This window comes from Ceratotherium simum, chromosome 37 (assembly GCF_057802395.1).
Source record: "Ceratotherium simum simum isolate JZ-2026a chromosome 37, ASM5780239v1, whole genome shotgun sequence".
NCBI lineage: Eukaryota > Metazoa > Chordata > Mammalia > Perissodactyla > Rhinocerotidae > Ceratotherium > Ceratotherium simum.
In genome coordinates, this window is record NC_141936.1 from 1,194,848 (window position 1) to 1,219,184 (window position 24,337).

At 51.5% G+C, this 24,337-nt stretch overlaps 2 protein-coding genes across 5 annotated transcripts in view; one reads left to right on the forward strand and one right to left on the reverse strand.

Annotated features, from left to right (window-relative positions):
• Positions 1-7,356: 7,356 nt before the first annotated feature.
• DTYMK (deoxythymidylate kinase) lies at positions 7,357-19,237 on the forward strand. 2 transcript variants are annotated; one of them, XM_087424554.1, is made up of 5 exons: positions 7,357-7,513; positions 8,576-8,684; positions 10,821-10,917; positions 15,677-15,874; positions 18,767-19,237. In XM_087424554.1, exons 1-5 carry the CDS (start codon positions 7,384-7,386, stop codon positions 18,875-18,877), a joined length of 645 nt encoding a protein of 214 aa, XP_087280680.1. In that variant the 5' UTR covers positions 7,357-7,383; the 3' UTR covers positions 18,878-19,237. The 2 variants fall into 2 exon arrangements, with proteins under 2 accessions (XP_087280680.1, XP_004427818.1); XM_004427761.3 differs by lacking the exon at positions 10,821-10,917 and adding an exon at positions 13,876-13,966 and having other exon boundaries at positions 7,358-7,513.
• A 1,639-nt stretch (positions 19,238-20,876) lies between these two features.
• The window catches only part of ATG4B (autophagy related 4B cysteine peptidase), a 31,814-nt gene continuing 28,353 nt past the window's right edge, over positions 20,877-24,337 (reverse strand). Inside the window, exon 12 of one of the 3 annotated variants that reach the window (XM_087424550.1) lies at positions 20,877-21,467. In XM_087424550.1, the coding sequence (XP_087280676.1) occupies positions 21,232-21,467 (236 nt within the window). In that variant the 3' untranslated portion in view covers positions 20,877-21,231. Of the gene's footprint in view, positions 21,468-22,262; positions 23,999-24,337 lie in introns of those variants that run through there. The other 2 variants (XM_087424549.1, XM_004427758.3) reach the window with 2 other exon arrangements.

Here is a 24,337-nt window from a genome sequence, read left to right on the forward strand (position 1 = left end):
CATGAGTCTCGCGCGCTGATTGGCCGATGGGGGCGGGGGCGCCGGCTGTGCACGCCCCCTGGCTTCCGGTCGGCGGGATCCGCGCGGCGCCGCGCGGGAGCTGAGCAGGAGGGGCTCGGCGGGGGTTCCGGGGAGGGCTAGGGTCCCGGCGGGGCAGTGTGAGAGCGAGGTCGGGCCCAGGACGCGCTTCCTCCGCCCGCTCGGCGGGACCCGCGCTGACACGTGGCGCCGGGGGCCGGCCACCCGCTCCCCGCCGGAGGTCCGCGCCTGTGTCCGGGAGTTCTGGGCAGGGTTGGGCGCAGAGCGTGTGCCTGTGAGGTGGACGAACGCGGTCGCGGGACGAGAGGGTCCGCGAGAGCCCTCGGGTGCGCGCAGGAGACTGGACGGGCAGCGGAGTCGAGGGTCAGCCGCTGCAGCCCTTCTGTCCTCCCCGGCCAGCGCGGGCCCACGGGGAAGGGGCTCCGCGTGCCTCCGCTCGTACAGGGTGCCGAGGGACCGCTGTTCCCCAGACCAGAGGAGCCCGGGCCCCAGAACCCACCCATCCTTGACTCCGAGATTCAAGGTTGTCGGTCACACCAGCGGCACAGCCTGACGAATGGAGCACTAGTTCCATTATTGAAGATGCGCGTTTCGAGATATTCCCCGCTTCGTGAACTCTTCCCGAAGCCCCAAATACTAAAAAATGGAAACCTATTCATTGTTTTTGCCAATCTTACGTTCATTATAATAATTCAAACTATTCAGGAACTTATAGTTTCCCCACCTCCCGGAATACAGGACTCTCTTGTTCACCTTTGAATCCATGTTAGCAGTTTGGGTGCATCCTTTCTGGCCCCATTGAATGCTTGATGAGAAAAAGCACACAGGCAGCGTACATGATTGCACACTACCCACCTTTTTTATTGTTTTAAGTGGCTAAATTATTTTTTTAATTAATAGACTATTTTTTAGAGCAGTTTTAGGTTTATAGAAAAACAGAAGAAAATGAGAGTTCCTAGATACTCCCTCCACACACACACACACAGTTTACCCTATTATAAATATTTTGCATTGGTGTCATACATTTATTACAATTGATGAAATGATACGTTGTTATTAACTAAAGTCTATAGTTTACATTAGGGTTCACTCTGTGTTACACAGTTCTATAGGTTTTGACAAATGTATAAACACATGTATCCACCATTGCAGTATCACACAGAATAGCCTCTCTGCCCTAAAAATCCCCTGTGCTCCCCACCTATTCATCCCTTTCCTTGCCCCCCATAGTGTCCCAGCAGACACTATGTTTTTCCCGTCTATGGTTTTGCCTTTTCCAGAATGTCACATAGTTGGAATCATACAGTATATAGCCTTTTCCAATTGGCTTCTTTCACTTAGTAATATGCATTCTAAGTTTCCTCCATGCCTTTTTGTGGGTTGATAGCTCATTTTTTCTTAACGCTGAATAATATTCCATTGTCTGGATGTACCACAGTTTATCCATTCACCTATTGAATTGCTTCCAAGTTTGGGCAATTATGAATAGAGCTACTGTAATAATTTGTGCACAGGTGTTTCACAGTTTTCAGTTCCTTTGGGTAAATACCAAGAAGTGTGATTTGCTGGATCATGCTGTAAGATCACGTTTAGTTTTGTAAGAAACCGCCAAACTGCCTTCCAGAGTCGCTGTACCATTTTGCATTCCCATCAGCAATGAATGATGTTGCTCCACATCCTCATCAGCATTTGGTATCAATCTTCCGGATTTTGGCCATTCTAATAGGTGTGTAGAGGTACCTCATTTTTTTTTAATTTGCATTTCTCTAGTGACGTACAGTGTTGAGCACCTTTTCACGTGCACATTTGCCATCTGTATGTCTTTAGTGAGGTGTCTGTCCAAATCTTTTGCCCATTTTTTAATTGGGCTGTTGATTTTCTTATTGGTGAGTCACACTGTCCACCTTTCTCCTATTTTCATTTGTAACTTGATACTCTTCACCAACATCTAGTCATGCTTTACTCACTTCTATTTCACCCTGTTTACTAGGTATATTTCACTGTGTTCATGTACCATACTTTAACAAACTCCTTATAGATGCACAATCTTTTGATTGTTTCCAATTTTCCATTACCATAAATAATGCTCTGGTGAACATTTGTTCATTTAGCTGTTTGTATGTCTGTTCCGGTTATTTATTGCTGCATAATAAACTACCTGAAAACTTAGTGGTTTAAAAGAACCATTTTATTATAGCTCACAACTTTTATGAGTCAGGCATTTCAGGAGGGCTCAGATGGGTGATTCTTCTGTTCTATGTAATACAATAGAGATCACTGGGGTGGCTGGAGGCTGGGTTCAACTGGCACCATGGACCAGAGTGCCTACATGTAGCCTCTCCACCATAGGGATCCCAGGTAGTAGTCCTTCTTACATGGCCACTCAGGGCTTCTGGAGAGTTCTGGGAGGCCTCAGTGGAAGCTGCAAGACTCTTGTGACCTCACCTCAGTTGTCCCAAGACATCACCTCACTACATTCTATCGGTCAAACAAGTCGTTGGGGCCCAGATTTGAAGGGTGCGGAATTAGACTCCACTTGTCAATAGGCAGAGTACAAGGACTGTGGCCATCTTTAATTGACCACTTGTCTGGTTTGTTCTTTTGGATAAACTTTTAGAGATGGAATTGCTGGCTCAAAGAGCATCGAATATTCTAAGTGCTGACATTTCTAAATGAATTGCCCAAGGGGAAGGTTATACCAACTGACACCCACATGAGTATGTTTCCACACTTTTGTCAACCCTAGATTTTGTCAGGCTTTTTACTTTTGCAAACTTGATAGAAAAAAATAAATAACCAAAAAAAAACCAACCTCAGTGTTTTAATTTGTATTTCTGTGATTTTAAGTGGGGCTAAACATGTTTTTCCATTATTCATTGACTATTTGTAGTTCTTCTATCATTTTCTTTATGTCCTTTACCCATTATCTGTGGGGAAATTGGTCTTCATGCCTTTCACCTAAAAAAAATTCTTGGGGCCGGCCCTGTGGCTTAGCGGTTAAGTGTGCGTGCTCCGCTGCTGGCAGCCCGAGTTCGGATCCCGGGTGTGCACCGATGCACCGCTTGTCAGGCCAGGCTGAGGCAGTGTCCCACATAGAGCAACTAGAAGGATGTGCAACTATGACATACAACTATCTACTAGGGCTTTGGGGAAAAAAAAGGAGGAGGATTGGCAATAGATGTTAGCTCTGAGCTGATGTTCCTCAGCAAAAAGAGGAAGATTGGCATGGATGTTAGATCAGGGCTGATCTTCCTCACAAAAATAAAAAATTTTAAAAAAAAGTCTTTATTATTAAGAGGCATGGCCTTCACATATCAGATATTGGAAATAACTTCTTCCAGAGAGCAATGTGTCTTCTTTCATTCACATAAGAAAAGTAATAGATTCTCTTACAGAGACCCTGTTTTAGAACCTACCAAAGTGAGAGGTGAGTCCCTTACTATTTCTTTTTATTGCTATATACTTTAGAGCAGGGTTTCTCAACCTCAGAGCTATTGACATTTTGGGCCAATAACTCTTTGCTGTGGGGCGCTGTCCTGTGCCATGTAGGATGTTTAACAGCATGCCTGGCCTCTCCCCACTAGATGCTGTTAGCACCCCCACACCAAGTTGTGACAATCCAAATGTCCCCCAGTTGAGAACCAGCACTTTAGGGAAAGGCTAAGCTACTCTAACAAAGAAACTCAACCAAAATCCAGTGGCTTAGAACAGAGAGAATTGTATTTCTTATGTAACAGTCCCATTGTGAACAGTCCAGGGGGTGGGCAGCCATGCTCCATGGGGTCACTCAGGAACCCAGATTCCCTCTAGCACAGGCCCCTAGAGGGCCTCGTCATTGTCCTCCTAGTCAAGGCTGGGTTGCGGGGGGTGGGAGGCAGAGGGAGTGTTCAGTCTGAAGGAGCACACGCCACTTCTGCTCACATTTCATTGGCAGTAACTTAGTCACCTGGCCACGCCTAACAGAAAGGAGGGCTGAGAAAAGGAGTCCAGCAGGGCAGTGATGTGCCCAGCAGACTCTCTTCTTCTGGAAGCAGGTGAGTGCTATGGACTGAATATCCCTGCAAAATTCATAGGTTGAATCCCTAATCCCTAATGTGACTGTATTTGGAGTAGTTAAGAGGAAAAGACACCAGAGATCTCTCTCTCCCCACACTTGTGCTGGGGAAAGGCCATGTGAGGACACAGTGAGAACTGTATGATTCCAACTATATGACACTCTATTCAATGAGAAGGCAGCCATCTGCAACTCAAAGGGACAGACGCACCAAACACCAACACTCCTGGCGACTTGAACTTGGACATCTAGCCTCCAGACTGTGAGAAAATAAATTTTCTGCTGTTTAAGCCCCCCAGTCTATGGCATTTTGTTATGGCAGCCCAGCTAAGACAGAAAGACTTTGCTGGATAGTAGCAATGTCTGATACAATTCCTGTGAGATAGAAGGTGTAACACACTAAGAAACAAGGAACAGGAAAAGGGTTTTAGCGTCTTTTTTTTAAATGGAAAATCTCAAACACACAAAAGTAGAAAGAACCTAATAAACCCCATGTGCCCATCAGCCAGTTTCAGCAATTATCAACTTATGACCAGTTTTATTTTGCTTGTCTCCAAGCACACTCAGACCCATCACCCCATCATTTCCTCCATGGTGCCCGCCCATCAGAAGGCCTCCACGGTAGCATGAAGAGATCCTACTCGCATGCTCCAGGGCAGACTGTGCTGAAAATCAGGCCTGAGACTTGTCAGTGTAGCAGAGCACACAAGAGAGTGAATGTCCAGATGTGAGGGCTCTCCTATGCCCACATCAGGGCCATGAAGTCAGGACTGGATGCACAGAGATGCTGCAGTCACTCATGACCATGAAGGAAAAGCTAAGTGAACTGCTAAGATGTTGACCCAACACTGGATATCACTAAGCAGCAAAAGCAGTTCTTGGCTGCCTAACTCCGGACTTCGCGATATGAGATGATTAAATATCTTCATGATTTAAGCCACAGTTAGGCTGGTATTCTGGTACTTACAGTTAAAGGCATCCTGATAAAAAAAGGAGTGCCACTTTGGAAGAGGTGGAAGCAAAATTGCTTGTTGTGTCTTTTTTTTTTTTTAATTTTATTTTTCCCCCAAAGCCCCAGTAGATAGTTGTATGTCATAGCTGCACATCCTTCTAGCTGCTGTATGTGGGACGCGGCCTCAGCATGGCCGGAGAAGCGGTGCGTCAGTGCACGCCTGGGATCCGAACCCGGGCCGCCAGCAGTGGAGAGCACGCACTTAACCGCTAAGCCACGGGGCCGGCCCGCTTGTTGTGTCTTAATAACTAACTTCACTGTACTTGTGCAATTTCAGCACAATTCTGAATTGTGCCGTGTTCAGCAATTTCTGCAATCAAAAAGGCACCCCACCCCCACCCCACCGGGCATACAAGGCCCCCATCAGCCAGGTTCCCTTCATTTTCATGGGTGACCAGGAAGGCTATGCATTCACAAGCCAACATCCTGCACGTGTGTTCCTCCCTGTCTGCCTGGTGAGCTCATCCTACAGATGTGCTCTGAGGCTGTCCTGGGACTTGCCCAATCCCGGAAGATTCTCTTCTGTACTCTAATCCCTTCATCCTTCTGAAGGCAAGGAGATGGACATTTTAAACGAGACATCAATCGGTTGAAGGAATATTACTTGCCTACACGAGGCGATATTAAGCACTAGTCTTTGTATCAGCGAGCTTTCACTACATTGTGCTGCAGTAACAAAGGATCCTAAAATCTCAGTGACTCAGAATCACAATGGGTTATTTCTTGCTGGTGCCATCAGCTGCAGTGGCTGTAGCTTGGCTGTGGCCCTATGTCTTCATTCCAGGATCCAGAGTGAAAAAAACAGCCTTAATTGTGCACACGCTGTTCTTACACTGGGAGGCAGGAAAGGGATGGGTGAACCACACAACAGCTCCTAAAGCTTCTGCCTGAACATGAGCATGTCCGCTCTGATGACTTTGCAGCAGAATTTGAAGTCACATGGCCAAGATCAACATGAAGAAAGGAAGCAAATTGGAATAACCATATAACCTAATCACCCCTCCAGAACCTGAAACCCAATCAGGCAACGGTCAAGCAAAAAACATAAAGCTACTCTACGTATCTCCCGTCATAAGGTAATCAGGGGCTTGTGCAACCGTGGAAAAGATGGGGGGAGGAAAGATGAGGGAAACCGTTGCCAAGGACCTCAGCCCCAGCGTGAAGAGGGTGGTCTCAACAGCTCGCCGGAAGCCACTGCCACTCCCCGCCCCAAGAAATCCTCCCCAGTCTCTTGGTCGGCAGCAGCAAGCAGGTGGCTCCCAAGAGCTCCCGAGAAAACAGTCTTGAATTTCATGTCTGCTGCATTTCTGGCTGCGACTGCCTCCCCAAAATCAACAGCCTCCAAATTGCGCGCGAGTGCCTCTCACGGGCAAACTCTGACCCCACGCCACACGGGGGAAATTCTGGGAAAGGTAGTTCCCGGCTGAATCAATGTGGCCGCCCAAATTCAATGTTGGCGTCCAGACCCCCCAGTGTGATGGTATCCGGGGATGGGCCCCCGGGAGGAGACCAGGTCATGAAGGCGGGGTCGCGATGCGAGGAGAAAGGCAGAGACTCCCCAAGTGCGCGGTCCCGCGCGCCGGGACGTCCCTAAGACAAGGGCGACATCACTGGGCGCTCCCTAGACGCCGCGGCCGTCTCCAGCCCGACGGGCACCGCCCTCGCGACAGGGGTGCTGACCACGTGCGGCCCGCACCTCACAGAGCCAGGACGCGGCGATCCACAACTCCCCCCCACCCCCCCGTGAATCTGCACACGTCGTCGGAACGTGGCTCTCAGGGCGTTAGCGACGACGGCGACAATCCCAGTGCTCTCCAGATTGTCGCGAGGCCTGAGCGCAGACAGCCCCTCCTCGCCCCGCCCGCAGGACACCGTCGGAGCGGCCGCGCGCCCGGCTGTCCCCGAATCGGGAGACCTAACAGGTCCGCCTGCCTCCCTCTCCGCGCGAGCAAGGACGGCGGCCCGCGCGGGACACGGCCCGCCCAGCTTCCGGCCCGGAAGAGGCGGTGCGACCAAGGCGTCTTGCCTCTCCCCAATCCCAGCGCGCGCCGTGGACGCCGACACACTTCAGCCAATCCCAACGTGCGCCGCGGACGTCCACATACTTCAGCCAATCCCAACGCGCGCCGCGGACGCCGACACACTTCAGCCAATCCCAACGCGCGCCGCGGACGCCGACACACTTCAGCCAATCCCAGCGCGCGCCGCGGGAGCCGGCCAATGGGAGCTCCGGGCGGTGCGGCGGCGCGGCAACGGGGCGCGACGTGCAGAGGCGGCGATGGCGGGTCGGCGCGGGGCGCTCATCGTGCTGGAGGGCGTGGATCGCGCCGGGAAGAGCACGCAGGGCCGCAAGCTGGTGGCCGCGCTGTGCGCCGCCGGCCACCGCGCCGAGCTGCTCAGCTTCCCAGGTGGGTGGGGCGCGCGGCGGGCATGGGGAGCCGCCGGGAGGAAAGGCCGGGCCGGGGAGAGGGCGGACTGGAGGACTGGGTGGACTGGGGGACCCAGAGGACCGGGGGACCCGGGGGGATGGGAGAGCCAAGGGACGGGAGGACCGGGGACCACGGGCGGGCGCCGTGCGGTGAGCCCGGCTGCTGGCTCCGTGCCCCCGTCGTGGCTCCTCCCGATGGCAGAGTGTAGACTGAGAGCAGCCGAGGCTCGCTAAGGCCCCCGCTCGCGCTCTGACTCCGCGGAGACGATTCCCTGGGGCGCTGGCGCCTTTGTGCGTCGTGCAGGACGCACGTTGTCGTTCCTAGTGGTCTTCGGGCCCCGTCACTCAGTCTTGGTGCAGCTGTGCTTTGATTGTATGGAGCTCTGCTGATCGACAGTTGGTGGACAATAAAGTGCACGTGTTGAAAACGTGTGGTTCAATGAGTGTTCACATTATTGTACACCCATGAAACCACTTCCCAATCAAGATAACGATTGTATCTGTCATCTCCAGAAGTTCCCTGGCGCTCTTTTGTAATCCATGTCTCGATTTTTGGTTTTTTTTGGACAGCTGTTTGACTTCTCACTGGTTTTATGGCATATTTTTAGTTTTTAAAGTAAAACATTGACATTGAAAGTGCTTATAAAAATATCCTCAATACTTAGAATATCAAGAGACAGCTTAAGGTTTACAAAACAGGGGTAGGGAAATGGGAAAAAATGCTTTTTTAAATATTTATCATTCTAATCTTTAAGCCAACCAGTCTACAAATCTTATAAATACTTCCTTTGAGGTCAGTGCTTTCTACCTGAGTTCCTTTTTCCTAAAGAGTTTTTCATCCCAGTGTGTTTGCACACTGCTGCCCTTCCTCAGGAAAACTCCTTTGGCTTCAGGGGCAGGTCTGAACCTCTCTAAAGACGTTGTAAAATAAAACTCAAAGTTAGACTTGAGTACAGGACTTGAAGTTCAGGCTACACTAAATTCTAATTTAGATGAAAGCCTCACCTCACTTGTGTGTGTTTTTCTCTTTTTTTCTTTTTAGAAAGATCAACTGAAATTGGCAGACTTCTGAGTTCTTACTTGGAAAAGAAAAATGAGATGGAAAATCATTCGGTGCACCTGCTTTTCTCTGCGAACCGCTGGGAACAAGTGTAAAAACATTTCCCTTCTGCCGCCTCTCCCCTGGCCTCGTGAGATTCAGTGAATGTGCCAACAGTGACACTGGAGATTTTACCGATTGTACCTATAGGAGGGTCTTGTAATCACCAGTCCCATGGCCGGAGGTCCTATATTTCTGTAGTTCCCAATGAGCATTAATTAATGCTTTTTCTTTCTCCTGCCTCCCCGGTTTTTGTAATTAATAGACTTTGTTTATTTATTTATTTTAAGTTTTTTTGTGTGAAGAAGATCGGCCGTGAGCCAACATCCTGCCAATCCTCCTCTTTTTTGCTGAGGAAGACTGGCCCTGGGTTAACATCTGTGCCCATCTTCCTCCACTTTATATGGGACGCTGCCACAGCATGGCCTGACAAGCGGTGCATCAGTGCGCACCCAGGATCCGAACCCTGGGCTGCCAGCAGCAGAGCATGCACACTTAACCGTTACGCCACGGGGCCAGCCCCAATAGATTTTATTTTTTTAGGTAGTTTTAAGTATACAGAAAAGCTGATCAAAAAGTACAGAGAGGGGTCGACCCGGTGGTGCTGAGGTTAAGTGCTCTTCCTCCGCTTCAGCGGCCCGGGGTTCACCGGTTCAGATCCCAGGCACGCACCGCTTGTCAAACCATGCTGTGGCGGCGTCCCATATAAAGTGGGGGAAGATGGGCACAGATGTTAGCCCAGGGCCAGTCTTCCTCAGCAAAAAAGAGGATTGGTGACAGATGTTAGCTCAGGGCTGATCTTCCTCACAGAAGAAAGAAGTACAGAGAGTTCCCCCTAACCCTATCCCCCTCTCTTCCTCCTCCACTCTTTCTCTTATCAGATTATATCTTCCATTAGCCTATTTCTTTTTTGTTTTTATTTTTATTTTTTTCGATTAGCCTGTTCAATTTGTTACAGTTGACAAACATTGTTAACTGAAGTTGACAGTTTACATTGAGGTTTACCCTCTCCCACTCCCTCTTTGTTTCACATCGTCTTGGTAGAGTCCCTCTTCACTCAACATTTAACTGCTCATTGAGTGCCGATAGTGTAGGCGTTCGGGTGCTTTTGTTCCCATTTGCGCCCGTATGTAGATAACACACATACGTTGTTGGAGTTGTTTTGTTTTTTAAGATAAATAAAGGGGACCCTACCATAGAAGTCATTTTGCAGCTTGCTTTCCGATTCTGCTTGTAGATCTCAGCACTAAGAGCGAGGTAGCATCTTCTTTCCCGTTGCTGCAGAGTGCTCTCTAGAAAGGCTGTTCCACAGTAGGTGTAGCCAGATGCCTGTGGATGGATGCTCAGGTGGTTTTGCTTTGTTCTCTCCTACGAGCAAGCCTGCACTACTCTCTTCTGGCTTAGCTTGGTTTCTTGCTTAGAAAGGCCTTCCCCACTCCAAGTATTAGATGAAAATGAGACCATTCTTATAATCTTTAATACATCTGGAATTTATGGACATCATTGTTCTAATTTTGCTTTTTGTGGCTTTGTAGAAAAGTAATGTAGGCCCAATTCAAAATGAAAAGTCATGTTGACTCTACTTCCTAAATGGTGGTCTTGTCCCAGGTACGCAGGCCTGCCTGTGTGTGGTTTGTTCTGCCACCTCCCACAGCTCCCCGTTCAGATCATTTCAGCCACTGCCGTCACATCAGTCTTTCTGAAACTTGAACGTCCTTGGGTGAGAGTTCAGATGCGGGGTTCTCCTCGACACCAGTGCCTCCCGGCTGTGTGACCTTGGTCTTGCCCAGCCCCTCTCAACCACAGCTTCCTCATCAGCGAGGTAGGTCTGGTGTGATGGTCCATTGGAGTCGGCCAGGCAGTCCTGGGAGTGAGTGCTCAGTAAGCCCGGGCTGTCGTGAGCTCACCTGGTACTTGAAGCACCCTGTGAGGAAACTGGTTATTTCCTCCAGCCTGTTAACTTTCCCCCTCTCGCTGTACTGTATCTTCACTGGACTGTTTGCTGGTCCCTGCAGATAGCTCGCCTTCTGGCTTCTGTGCAGTTTCCTGGCACAGAATGGGGTAACACCCTCCACTTCCCTCCCGCTCTCTGTTAGCCAAAAAATACCGATCCTCTAGGGCCATCTTAAACATGCCTCCATGCAGGAATTCATTCCTGGAAATGAGTGATTTCTCTTACTTTTCTTAGCGATTTAGTAATTGAAGGCGTTTCCGTCAATGGGAAGAGTTGCAAGAACAGTACCAAGAGTTCCCGTCTGCCCTTCACGAAGCTTCAGCTTCACCTGGTATTTACATTCTGTCACACTTTGTCGCTCACTCACCCTCTTTTTAAAAATTTTATTTGTTCTATAAACCTCTGGGTTTGTCTGACGTTTCCTCACAAGTGGATTTGGGTGTATGTCTTTGGCAGGAATACCACAGAAGTGACATTGGGTCCTCCTTAGGGCATCATGCCAGGAGGACGCGAGGGAGCGCGGCCATCACTGGGGTTTCCCCTGGAACACTTGTGAAGGTGGTGCCGGCCAGGCTCATCCACTAAGTGACACTGTTTCCTGTTGTAAACAGTCAAAGGGGAAATACTGCAGAACTACGTAAATATCCCCTTCCCCATCAAACTTTGATCTCCTACGTTAGCATTCATTAATCATCCTGTCTGAGTCCGTTATTATGATTTCATATGGTGGTTTTCTTTTTTTTTTTTTTTTTTTTTTTTTTTTTTTTTTTTTAAAGATTTTATTTATTTATTTTTTCCCCCAAAGCCCCAGTAGATAGTTGTGTGTCACAGCTGCACATCCTTCTAGTTGCTGTATGTGGGACGCGGCCTCAGCATGGCCGGAGAAGCAGCGCGTCGGTGCGAGCCCGGGATCCGAACCCGGGTCGCCAGCAGTGGAGCGCGCTCACTCAACCACCAAGCCACGGGGCCGGCCCCATATGGTGGTTTTCTAATTCCGTTATTCCTTCTACATTTATTGGTTGGCATTCTACGTAAGGAAGAGCTGTTCTGCTGTCTCCATCCATCATCAGTATGGACTCACAAGTTCTTTTTTACTCACTGGGTGATAGGCCACTGCTGTCATTTGTTTTGACGTTCAGATTGTTGCAGATTTGGCCTGTGGGAATCTCTTCAAGCTGGCTCCCATATCCATTTGACGTGTTCCCAGACCTCACCTTTTGAGCACTTACTTTTTGGTGACAAGATGTTTGGGCTTCTCTCATGTTTTCTGCTGCTCCAGCCAGGGAACCAGCTCTTGTGTCCCTTTAGTGGAGAGTGGGGTTTAGAAACCAGTGGGGTGCTAGGTGTGCCTACTGCTAGTGGGACATCCCTGCTTTTAGGCTCCTACGGTGGACAGACCTACATGCACATTTATCTTCTCTGTGTCTGTTTCTGTTTATTTGTCTGTATGTTCACACTAAAACTGGTGAGTTCACGCTGACACCTGCTGTTCTAGCCCAGCACTGCAGACTCTCCCAGGCTCCCCCGTTGCCAGTCCTGCAGTCCACGAAGAATGGTTTTAGGATTGCTGCTCCCACACTTGTGTAAAAGCCTGTGTCGAGGTCAAGGCTGGTATGCAGCTCTGCCATTAGAACAGGCACATGAAGTGCTGTGTTCAAGTCTTAGGGCAAGTTCCCCCTTCTCTGTGTGTTCATCTGGGGTACAGTTGGGTTCATTTGACTCTGTATATAATTTTAGGGGTTTTTTTTCCATCCTTGTTGATTTAGTTTTTGAATACATAAGACATTAAATGGTTCTAAGTCAAAACCATACAAAAGGTCAGTGCCCTGCCCATCCCCCTCTGTGCGACTCCTGCCCTCCCCTTTGGGTGACCCATTCCATTCATTTCTAATGTCCCCTCCTGAATTTTTTTTTTTTTACAAAATAAGCAGATAATGTAGGTGTGGTCTTTTTTTTTTTTTAATTTTATTTATTTATTTATTTATTTTTCCCCCAAAGCCCCATTAGATAGTTGTATGTCACAGCTGCACATCCTTCTAGTTGCTGTATGTGGGACGCGGCCTCAGCGTGGCCGGAGAAGCAGTTTGTCAGTGCGCGCCCGGGATCCGGGCCCGGGCCGCCAGCAGCGGAGCATGCGCACTTAACCGCTAAGCCACGGGGCCGGCCCGCAGGCGTGGTCTTAATTCACCTTTTTTCTTATACAAAAGGTAACATTCTGTATGTACTTATTTGTACTTCGCTTCATTAACATCACATCAGGAGACCATTTTATTTTATTTTATTTTTTTTTTTAAAGATTTTATTTATTTATTTTTCCCCCAAAGCCCCAGTACATAGTTGTCTGTCATAGCTGCACATCCTTCTAGTTGCTGTATGTGGGACGCGGCCTCAGCATGGCTGGAGGAGTGGTGCCTCGGTGCGCACCCGGGATCCGAACCCGGGCCGCCGGCAGCGGAGCACACGCACTTAACCGCTAAGCCACGGGGCCGGCCCAGGAGACCATTTTATATCTGCTTAGAGACATCTTCCTCATGCTTTATACAGTTGTATCATTCGCTGTTGTGCATGTGCCATGTTGATTCTACCAATTTTGTGAGATTAGGTTGTTTTTTAATAGTTTGCAATTGTAAATAATGCTGTGATGAAAATTGCATCTGACTGTTGGAAGTGTGTCTTCTCCCCTGAGCTATTCTGTGAGCTTCTCAAGGTCACAGGTATCAAACATCTTTTTGTTCCCCAAAGTGCAAGCGATGCTTCTTGCTAGTGTCAAACCCTTTGTCTTTGCACATCTTCCTAAGATCTTGGGGCTAGGGGATGCCGGTGGACCTGCCGTCACCTAGTTGAGATCTTCCTCAGCATCCCTTCCATCTGTGTCCTTGCATTTCTGGCTCAAGGGCACGAGCACCATTGCATCACCTCCAGGCTGCGTCCACTCCTGCCCTCTCCTTAGCCCAGGTTCTCCTTTCCCCAGTAGGGTAGCCTTGCCCCTCTACACCCCTGTCCGGACAGTTGAGCAAGCCTTCCTGTGAGCATCCATCTTTATCAGCTGTGTTCAGTGGACTTGTCTTTTTCATAGTGGGCTTTTCTGGGAGTGCCCATGTGGCATCTTCTAAAGAGAAGATCCAGAGCTTTTTTGAATAAAAATAAGGTTACAAATCGCTGCCCCATAATCCCTTCATTGTGTCGCTTTCTGAATTGCTGAGTTGTATCGTCAGGATGATTTAAGCATGATAGCTCAGGGCCTGTGAAGCCAGAACCAAATGGGTCAGAAGCATTCTCTGTTTTTTAGGCCATTAATTAAGGAGAAGTTGAGCCAGGGCGTCACCCTCGTCGTGGACAGATATGCATTTTCTGGTGTCGCCTACACCAGCGCCAAGGCGGTGAGTGCCGCTCAGCCCCGTGGGATGGTGCCAGGAGTGGACTCTGTTCTTTTGTCACAGAGAAGCATGCATACATTCCCATCACTGCCCCTGGGAGTCTTATGGTCCGTGTGTGCACTGAGTTAATCTGGTCTTTATTCAGGAAGAGCAGACGTTTGTGTAGCTACAGGTTGTTTTCACAGATAGAACTGTATTTCTTGTTTGGATGATACATTTTCAAAGATGCTCCATCAGCAGAACTTTTTCGTCTAGTGTCTTTGTTTTCAGACCAGACAGCAGGCATGTCCGGGATACTTTATTTTTATTTTCCTGACCTCCCTGTCCCAGGTAGCTGTTGTTTCACAGGTATGATGGCAGTGACTGCATGGCCCCTTTTTTCTGCTTTTTATTTAGAAATTTTCAAGTATATAACAGCAGAGAAAACGATAAACCCCCAGCACCATCACCTGCCTCAGCACGTCTATCTCTAGGACCCACCAAACACATCATCAAGTCCTTCATAAACCTTTCAGTGCACATCCCCAAAATCACTTTTTAAAAACATAATCTCACCTCAAAAAAGTGAGCAGTCATTCATAATGTCGTCATTCAGTTGGTGTTAAAGTTCACAGTCCCCTCTCGAGCTGTTTGAATCATCTTGTGTTTTTACAGTTAGATTGAATCAGAATCCAGTTAAGGTCCATACTCTTAGTCTCTTTTAATGCATATAGGTTCCCACATCTCTTTTTTTCCTTACATTAGAGTTTTTTTAATTTTATTTTTGCGAGGCTCAATAAGGAGCAGTGGCTCTCCTATCAGGAGGCACAGGATATCTGGTCGTCTCTCTTGTGATAACAGCCCTCGATGATGGTTAATTCATGAGTGGTTGCAAATGATAACCTTTGAATTCTGCCTATCCTTCACGTGCCAGCTGAAATCCCCCTTAAAGGACACTTCCCCATGAAGTATTGGTCACTCAGATTCCGTCTGTGAAAGGAGGACAAGACAGGTGACTGACAGGCCGTGGTTCCCTCACATCCTCATGTGCTGCTGAGGAGCCGACGGGTTCATCACTCTGCTCAGTGTTGTCCTCAGCATGTGGCTCTGAACTCCCAGCTGGGTTCTAACCCTAAGTCTTCAGAGCTGTGTGGCTTTGATTCATGGACTTGCTGGCCCTCCCTTTTCCTCAGCAATGGGGACACTATCTTTAGAGAGTTGATGGGATGAGCAAGAGAGAACGTGCAGAAGACGTCACACGGTGTGCGCTCAAGGCGGTTTCCCTCTCTCCAGAAGCAGATGACACCCCGGCAGATGTGGGTGAAAGGACACGGCCAAGGGCCCTGTGCCCGTCGCTGGCCCCATCTGTTCTCCGTCCCAGGCCTCCTATGCCCAGGGTCTCTGGCACATGGACTGTGCGTTCTAGCCGGCCAGAGGGTTCGAGCTGCATCAGCATGACCATCTGAGGACCCAGCTGTGGGTGACAGATCCATGGGGCCACGTGCATTCTGTGTGCTTTTGAACATATTCAGAGTCAAAACAAGAAGGTGGCATGGGAAAGCAAAACATTTGAGATCTAAAAAATAAAAAGAGAGCCACTACTATCTAGGACTTCTCATGTCTCGGTATCTCAACAAATGATAGCTCATGTTTTCCCCTTTTTTATGAATTTTGAAACCAAAAACTAGACTCTATGAAGCTTCCTTTCTCTAACTGTTGGGTTCGTTTTGCCAGGATTTTTCCCTGGATTGGTGCAAGCAGCCCGACGTGGGCCTCCCGAAACCGGACCTCGTCGTGTTCCTTCAGTTAAAGTTGGCAGAGGCTGCCACTCGGGGAGAGTTTGGCTGTGAGCGCTATGAGAACAGGACTTTCCAGGAGAGCGTGTCACAGCGCTTCCACCAGCTCATGGGAGACACGACTTTGAACTGGAAGGTGAGAGTGTCATCCACTGTCACCCCAGAATTGCAAACTGGGAGCAGTGGGAAAGTGGCCAAGGATGCCCTCTGCTGAGTGGGTCAGCACTGTCAGCAAGGTGGCTGCAGTGTCTGCCTTGCTCTCCTGCCCACAGAGCTGCGGGGCTGCTCCCTCAGGGGTTCTTGGGGCCAGCAAATTCCAGTCCTTCGTGAGTTTGCAAAACATGGAAATTTGGTGCCTTGGTGAGTCGGGGGAGAGTTTGAAAGACAGTAACTCCAAAGCAGCAATCCTGCTGGTAGGTCCCTTTTCAGAGCTGACTGCCCCGCAGGTTTCTGTCCTGCTGGGCTTTAGCCATGCGCTGTTGTCATCCAGAACATGGAATCCGTGAGTTACTCCTCATTCTGCCTTCCATTTTTATTGTAAGAGTCATTTTGTCATTGGAGTCAGTCATTTGCTACCCCCCTCCCAACCCTCCTGCAGCTCCAGCCCCAGGCCCGTTCCCTACCCCGCTCATGGGGGCACACCTGTCTCCACACTGACTCCCAGGTGCCAGACAGCTCCAATTCTGCAGTCTGGCTTGGGCCTCTCCCCAGATGCTTAGCCCCACGTGTGTCCCACCACGGTCGCATTCCACCATCTCCCTCTGTGTGTCCGCCCACGGCCACACACCCTCTAGTCTCAGTGCCCTGGCCCCAGTCCTGGGAGTTAGCCTCACTCCTCCCTTCTCACAGGACTCATCCCCTGTTCTCCCAGTGGACACCAAAGCGGGCCCCTCTCCGTTCCTCCCTGCATGCACCTGATCCCCACCGCCACCTCTTGAGCCTACCCTAGTCACTGGGCCCACCTTTGTGCAACGTGGCCCGAGGCCTTGGTGGGTCCAGCGGTGCATGCACATGCCTGCTCCCAGAGGGAGAGCGCCGCTTTCCTTGACTGTTGGCAATACTGCCGGCCACAGGCCGCAGCTTGGCTACTCTGGGAGGGGGACGTGGTTGGTTTGGGTTCATGGTTTTGGCCATCACGTCTGGTTGATGCTTCTCCCTGGACCGGCCAGTCTGGCGGCTCCCCACTGTCTGCACTACTGCCTGACTCCTGCCAGGCGGCGCTCCCTCTGGGCAGCTCCTTGGTGGTATAGGGTGCGCGTGGGTTTTTGAAGCAGACCCTTGACCTCGTCCTCTTCTTCGTGTGCTCGGGTCAGTGCTGAGCCCACACACCTGTCTGAGGGGTGAGGATGGGCGCTCTCTCCCCACCTAGAGGATGCATTGCGGTACTCAGCTCCTCGCTCATTTCTCTCCTGACTGACTGTCATATACTCAGTTCCAAAGTTCTGTTCTGTTTCTCTGCTTTTCTCTTTTCAATTAGTTGTACATGGTTTAAATTATTCTTTTTTTTTTTTTTTTTTTTTTAATTTTTTTTTAATTTATTTTATTTTTTTCCCCCCAAAGCCCCAGTAGACAGCTGTATGTCATAGTTGCACATCCTTCTAGTTGCTGTATGTGGGACGCGGCCTCAGCATGGCCGGAGAAGCGGTGCATCGGTGCGCGCCTGGGATCTGAACCCAGGCTACCAGTAGTGGAGCACGCACACTTAACCACCAAGCCACAGGGCCGGCCCCAGTACCACTGTTCCTTGATGCCAGGTTGCCCCAGGTCTGGCCTATGGAGTCCCTGCTAGCCCTTCCCTTGGGCCCTTGTTGCTCCCAGCACATTAAGATCTTCTGGGCTCAGCCTGTGCTTTCTCAGCCCAGCTCTGGCGTTGATCGCTTCCCCAGGTATCCCTGGTTCCTTTTTTGTGGATAAAGACCGTCAAAATCAATATCTGGGTGCTTGTTACTGCTGGGCTGTCGCTGCCCCAGGCCCTCAGAAGACTGGAGGTGTTCACGTGCAGGTTACACATAACACGCCCGTGTGCGAGTTTATACGCAGTACGCCGTGTGCAGTAAGCCAGCGCAGAGAGCTGTCCCATGTAAGTGTCTGGGACGGTTCTGAGTGAGAGTTTTGTGGCTGGAATGGTGACCGGCAAGGTGACTTTCAGGAAGGTGACACTCGTGTGGGGTCTTGGGGTTGGTAGGAAGTCATTCTCTTTCCTGCATCGTCAGACCTCATAAATTCTTCTGAATACGTCTGAAAAAATCGAGAAGCTTTTCCAGAATTGCTGCCCCAGAGGCTGTCTAGAAGGACTCACCCGCACCAGGGCTGATGCTCGACCTAGGCCCAGAACAAGGACGGAAGAGGGGACTCCTAGGCACGCCCGCACTTCTGTCTATCCCCATCTTCTTCCCTTAGGAGAGCGGTTTCCCTCGGGGGCTGGCTCCCTTAGTGACTGCAGGTCCTCATGCTTTTCACGTAGGGCATAGCATTTAACGTGTAAATGTCCTTCCTCTTGGCAAGAGGAGGACAGCCTGGCTGTGTCAGGACAAAACTCATCTTCCCAGGGAGGAGAGGATTCAGACTCAAGGTTGGCTTCTCTGCAGAACTTCAAGTTCCAAGCAGCATCCAGGCATGGCCACGGAGGTGCAGGGGCGTGGCCTGGGGCAGGTGCTGCCCTCTCTGCCTCCCAGCATGACCTGAGCCCTACAGCTTGTGGGAAGGAGCTGGTGTGTGGGCACCTTGCTGACGTGTACCCCTGTGGGATCATGAGGAGGGGCGTAGGTCCGATCAGGAGTAAGAGTGAGAGTTTCTCCTGCATCTGGGCTGCAGCAGGAGTGCAGGGTGACTTCATCCCAAGGACGCAAGCAAAACCCATGCTCCCCAGTCGAGGCTAAGTGTCAGAGAAAGGTGTGGGGTGAAGGACCCTAGAGCTGCCCACACTGTGCCTTCCAGAACCCCACCCCGTCTGAGATCCCCACGCACACAGGGAACAGTGACAAGCATTAACCATCCTCTTTTTCTCCTGCCACCCCTGTGGGAACAGATGGTTGATGCTTCCAAAAGCATTGAAGATGTCCACAAGGAAATCTGCGAGCTCTGTGAGGACACCATCTGGGCCGCCGCACAGAGGCCGCTGGGGGAGCTGTGGAAGTAGACACATGGCGCCCAAAGGAGACGCTGGAGGGACTGTGCCCTCCCCTGCAGGCCTGCAAGGCTCAACATGTGGGCCAACACTGTTCACACTGCGCGATGTGGGGCTGTGCGTGAGCCAGCGATAAGCAGAGGCCTCTCACGAGCCAGTGGGGCGCACCGGGGACTCCATGCAGTACGGCAAGACATTGGAGTGGTCTCCCTCTGCCCTCTCTTACCCTGAAGATACCAATAAATGATCGTCCTCTCTTATTGAAGTTTAATGGTAACCATATCCAAGCAGTTTCATCAAGATCATTGAAATGGCAATCACTTGAAATCCTCCTTAATTTCTTACAGGCATTGATAAAAATTAATTTGAAAATGTGTTGTGAACGGCCTTCCTTTCCTTAGACAGCAGCTGGGGGCCAAGCCTGCCTACGGGAGTCTTTCCTGGTGGGGAGGGCCCTGCGCTGGGCCCAGAAGGGCCTCTCTGGACCTGCCTCCCCGCCCTCATCTGGGGACTCTGCCACGGCCTTGACCAGTCTGCCACGCCTGGGGAACTGAGCGCCTCGTGTGCTGGCCTCACTGGGCCATGTCCCAGTGACATGACCTGTCTCGTCTGAACACACGCGATGTTAGCTTTGCTGTTCTGTTATGAGCCTAAATGCCAGGACTGTAACTTTCATCCCATCCCATCTTAAATTATTCTGAGATGGAATGGGCTGTTGACACTTCTAGTAGAATCCGCTGGCAGAGGGCAGTGTAATCTGGAGTGGAAGGCAAGCGGGGTTCTGGCCTGCCTCACCCAAGGCGTCCGGCGGGGGTCTGGGCAGGGCCCCCCATCAGTAAGGGGCAGCAGCTGCAGGCTGCGGGTCTCAGCACCCTTCCTCCTGTGGCTGGGAGACTGGATTCCAGGCAGAACAAGGACGTGATGTTTGCATAAACACCGAGCTGTAAGACGGTTTGCCCCAGGGCTGGGGCAGAACCTGTGTGGGCCTGGCAGCTCCTGCAGAGCGGCAGGCCCCTGGCTCCCTCACACCAGGCAGGGTCCATTCTTGTCTGGGTTCCACAGACAAGGCTGCCCACCTCGCCCACGGTCACTCGGCAGGTGGGTGTAGGGCCAGGAGGTGTCCAGGCAGCCCAGACCTCGGTCCTGGTACCTGGGTGGCACCTGGACGGGGGACAAAGGAAATGACAGGTGAGGACAGTGGGTTGCAGTGCACGCTCAGAGAGTCAAGAGGGGACAGTCTTGGGGAGCACAGTTGTGTGTTGTCTGTTCACAGTTTGAGAAGCTCCCTGCAGCCCTGCCGATGGCAACAGGTCAGCCTCAGGCATCTGTCCATCTGAAGGGTCTGGTTACGCCCACCCAGACCAAGCAATCAGGATCTGCGTGCAGAGTTAGACCGTTTTCATTAAAAGAGTCCCAGGGCACCAGCACAGATGCCTTGGCAACACTGTCATTAACTTATCTTTTTGAATTTTACATAACCAGGGTCACATACTGTGTAACGGAAACGAAATATGGGGTTTATTTCTTAAGACGACCTGAAACCAGTAGTTTGTCTGCCTCTTGTGGCCACTACAGGGTGGGTCAGGCTGGCACTGAGAAGGGTTGGGGATCTCGGGGTGGGTCGGCATTGGCAGTGGGCCTGGGTGAGATGACCAGATTGAGCCAGGTGGGTCTGGGCTGTGCCCTGAGCACGCAGCACAGGTCAGGACAAGGGCTGAGCATGACCCCCTCAGCTGGAGCTGTGGAGGGCTGGAGATGGGACTAGAACTTTCTGGGGCCTGGGTCAGGATATTGGGGGAGGTGGAGGCTGCAGCACAGACCACCCTCTCCGGGTGTGCCTGTGGGGTTGGAGGTGGGCAGGAGCTCAGGGGAGGAGAGACCGGAGCTGAGTGGAATCCCGCAGGCCATGGGCAGTGGGACTGGAGTGGAGGCAGAAATGGTCCAACAGGCCTCAAAATTCACAGGCTACATACACTGTTGTCATAAATACAGCTTGTTTTTTTATATTTATTTTTTTTTCCCCCCAAAGCCCCAGTAGACAGTTGTATGTCATAGCTGCATGTCCTTCTAGTTGCTGTATGTGGGACGCGGCCCCAGCGTGGCCGGAGAAGCGGTGCGTCGGTGCGCGCCCGGGATCCAAACCCAGGCCACCAGCAGCGGAGCGCGCACACTTAACCGCTAAGCCACGGGGCCGGCCCAAATACAGCTTGTTTTAAAACATCCTGGCCAGGGTTGCAGTGGCAGGCATGGCTGAGGGGGCTGCATGCCCTGGAGTGCCTTGTCTCCACTGACTTTTTGTCTCTCCCTAAAAAACCCTGTTGGGCATTGTGATGGGCAGAATAACAGCCCCCAAAGACATCCATGTTCTAATCCCTGAGACCTGTGAGCAGGGCACCTGCATGGCAAAGGTGCCCTGAGATGGGAGCCCACCCTTGATCGTCTGGGAAGGCCTGTGCAGTCACGTGGGTCTCTAATAGAGGCAGAGGGTCCTGGTCAGAGGAGACACCATGGCAGGAGGAGCGGGGCTGAGTGATGCACCCTCGCTGGGTCTGAAGATGGTGGAAGGCGCTGTGAGCCAAGGAATACAGGTGGCTTCTAGAAGCTGGAAAAGCAAGTAAACATTCTCCTGTAGAGCCTCCAGAAGGAACCAGCCCTGCCGACACCTTTAGACCTCTGCCCTCCAGGATCCTGAGAGAGAAAGTCTGGTGTTTCCAGCCACTGAGTGTGGAGATTTTCTTAAAGCACAAGAAGCTAACACGGGCATTTTCTAGAGGCCATGGTTCCTGGGCCACCTTGCCTCGGCACCGGCAGAGTGCTTCCTGCTTTCCTGTCTGGCTTTGGTCCCCTTGCACCTAAACTGGAGAGCAGGTGGGCAGGCAGGCAGGTGGGAGGAGGCGGGGGAGCCAAGCGGGTCAGGGTCACTCTGATTATCCCATCAGGACTTTGAAGGCAGGGCCAGCGGACCTTGCTCATGTCCTCCTGCGTGACCCACGCAGTGGTGACTTGGCTGAGGCACCAAGCACCTGCCCGCAGCCAGCAGTCTCAGCTTATCTGGAAGGACACTGCTCTTATAACTCAAGCTAAGGCTAACGCTACACCGGGGATGCTTCCCACCACCCCGCTTGCTGAAGGAAGCAGGCGACCTCGTGTACTCCGAAAATCAAGCTTGCTGCCATTTTTTCATTCAGGGCCACAAGAGGCCGAGGACAAGTGGCACAGCTTGCAAAGCCGGGTCAGAAGCAGGACGGGTGCCATTTGCCCAAGTCTGGGGGAAACAAGCTTGCCACGTCAGCCCACCAAATCCTTACTTAGAATCTTCCATATGTCACCAGAGCTTAGAATATGTACTTGTTCTTGTCACATCCAACTATGACTTGAGGAAAAATGGAGACACAGATAGACAACAAGCTTTGTTTTCTATTGAAAATGTTATTTGCCATTAAGAATTGCAAACTATACTACTAAGAATGAAGAACATTCTCTTCAGTAAGTCTTTCTCAAAACACACAAGACAAAGCTCCCCTTTGGTCCAGTTCTCTCCCACTTTCACCGTCCACCAACAGCAGGACCGCACAGGACCCCCGACCCCCGGCGCCCAGCCGGCGGCAGCCATTTCAGAAAGATGCAGCCCGGAAGGAATGGAAGGAATGGAAACTGTCCCAACCTTCCCTCCTCCCCTACCCTGATGCTACCTAGGGGATGGGAGGGGGGTGGAGCGACAGAAAGGAGAAAAAAAGGAAATAACTTATATCAGCAATGCTTGGGGTGCGGGGGTGTCCTCTGCTAGCTCGGTGGGCCAGCAGGACGCACAGGCATAGCCCAGACGTGCGCACAAGTGCTGCCACCCAGGGAGGAAGGCCTCCCTGAGCTCCCACCCCATTATTGACACTGATGGTGGGACAAAAGCCGCTCTTCCAGGACAGCCACAAGCCCGCAGGAGCAGTAAACTCCAGCTGGACCCCAGGGTTAAAGGTGCAGGTGCTGAGAGCAGTCGGTGCTGAGAAAGGTCTGGACGCATCTCAAGCTGATGCCACGAGCGATGGGGCGCCTGTCTCGCACCATAAAGCTGAGAGTTTTACCCTCCGGCCCCAAACCTGTCCAAAGCCTCAGTGACTGGGAGGGCGGTTCTGAGAAGGACAAGGGGAAGGAGAAAGAGTCCTGGTGGCGGCATGCCCTGGACCCCTTGGCCTCTACGAGCCCGGCTCACAGTGCCCCGCACACCCTGCCAGAGGCCTGAGGTTCACAGGCCAGGGCAGCTCCCTGTCAGCCTCCACCCACCACCCACGCTGGGGAAGCTGGCGCGTTGAGAAAGCAGCAGCACGCAGGTATGTCACAATGCCAGAGCCCACAAGGAGACATGAGAGGGGCGCACCCGCTCGGGCTCCGGAGAGCGGGCGTGTCTCTGTCCCTGTGAGTCACACACTGGCATCTTTGGATTTCCACCACAACACACCCCTTTGCTATTTTTCTGCTCAAAGCAAGGAGAAACCTTGCCCTAATTCTTTCCACCCGATCTCCCACTGAGGTAGCCCTTGATAAACCACACCGGGCAGAGGGCAGGCAGCCCAGTCCGCGGGCGTCACTCCTCATACGCCCGCCACAGGTCTTCTGAGACTGACTTGGGACACGCCCAACAGAAATTCATGTCTGTGTGGAGTAACTTCAAACAGGACTTTAATTCCAAATCAAACCCAGAACTGAGAGCCCAGGAGGAAGCAGGACAGAGGCGACGCACTAACGCGGGGCTGGCAGTGTCACGGGAAGAGCTCTTGGAGGGTGAAGGCTCTGCTCTCAGAAGCTCCTGACCCGGCTGTGCTGGGCTTCCTGCGGGCAGCTCCTCGTTCACACCTTGTAGCCCCGACGAGCCGAGCCTTCTGGGCCAAGCAGTTCCACTCCTTGCAGTAAGGCCTCCAGGACAGCGCAGTCCTCTGTCCAAGGGTGGAGGTGGGTGGGCTGGATGGATGAAATGTGGCGGCACCGAGCACCCCAAGGCAGGGCTGGGCTCTTGAAGGCACCCCCAGCAAGGGCCAGTGGAGACTGTCCCCTGACTCCAAGATTTTCAAAGGGACAAGATTTCAAAGTCTTCATCTTCTGAGTCAAAGAATCTTTCCAGTCGCTCTACATCAGAAGAATCTAGAAGAACCAAGAGAAAACCTCGTCAGACACCTGGCGTGGGTCATTCTAGGCTGTGGGGATGAAGAGACACCACCCACCACACCCTGCACCTGGGCCCACTCGCCCTGCAGCTGGTCCTGCCCCTGCGCCAGGCAGGCGAGGGTGCTCACTCAGGGAGGGCCTCGGTATGGCAGGAGGTGAGAGGACGCCAAGGCTGCCCAACTGAGGCGTCCAGTCTCCCAGGCTGATGGGTCTGAGCAGGCCAGGAGGAGGGTCCAGCCCTGTGATCACGGGGTCAAGATCTTTGGCTGGCGAGAGGATGGGAGGACAGAAAAGAGAAGCCCAGAGGCTCATCTG

Bases quoted from the DNA above. Each gene is read 5' to 3' on its own strand.
- DTYMK (XM_087424554.1), top strand. From the start codon at position 7,384: ATGGCGGGTCGGCGCGGGGCGCTCATCGTGCTGGAGGGCGTGGATCGC. The intron at 7,514-8,575 runs GTGGGTGGGGCG...TTTTCTTTTTAG, and splicing joins CGAGCTGCTCAGCTTCCCAG to AAAGATCAACTGAAATTGGC. The intron at 8,685-10,820 runs GTAAAAACATTT...TACTTTTCTTAG, and splicing joins GCGAACCGCTGGGAACAAGT to CGATTTAGTAATTGAAGGCG.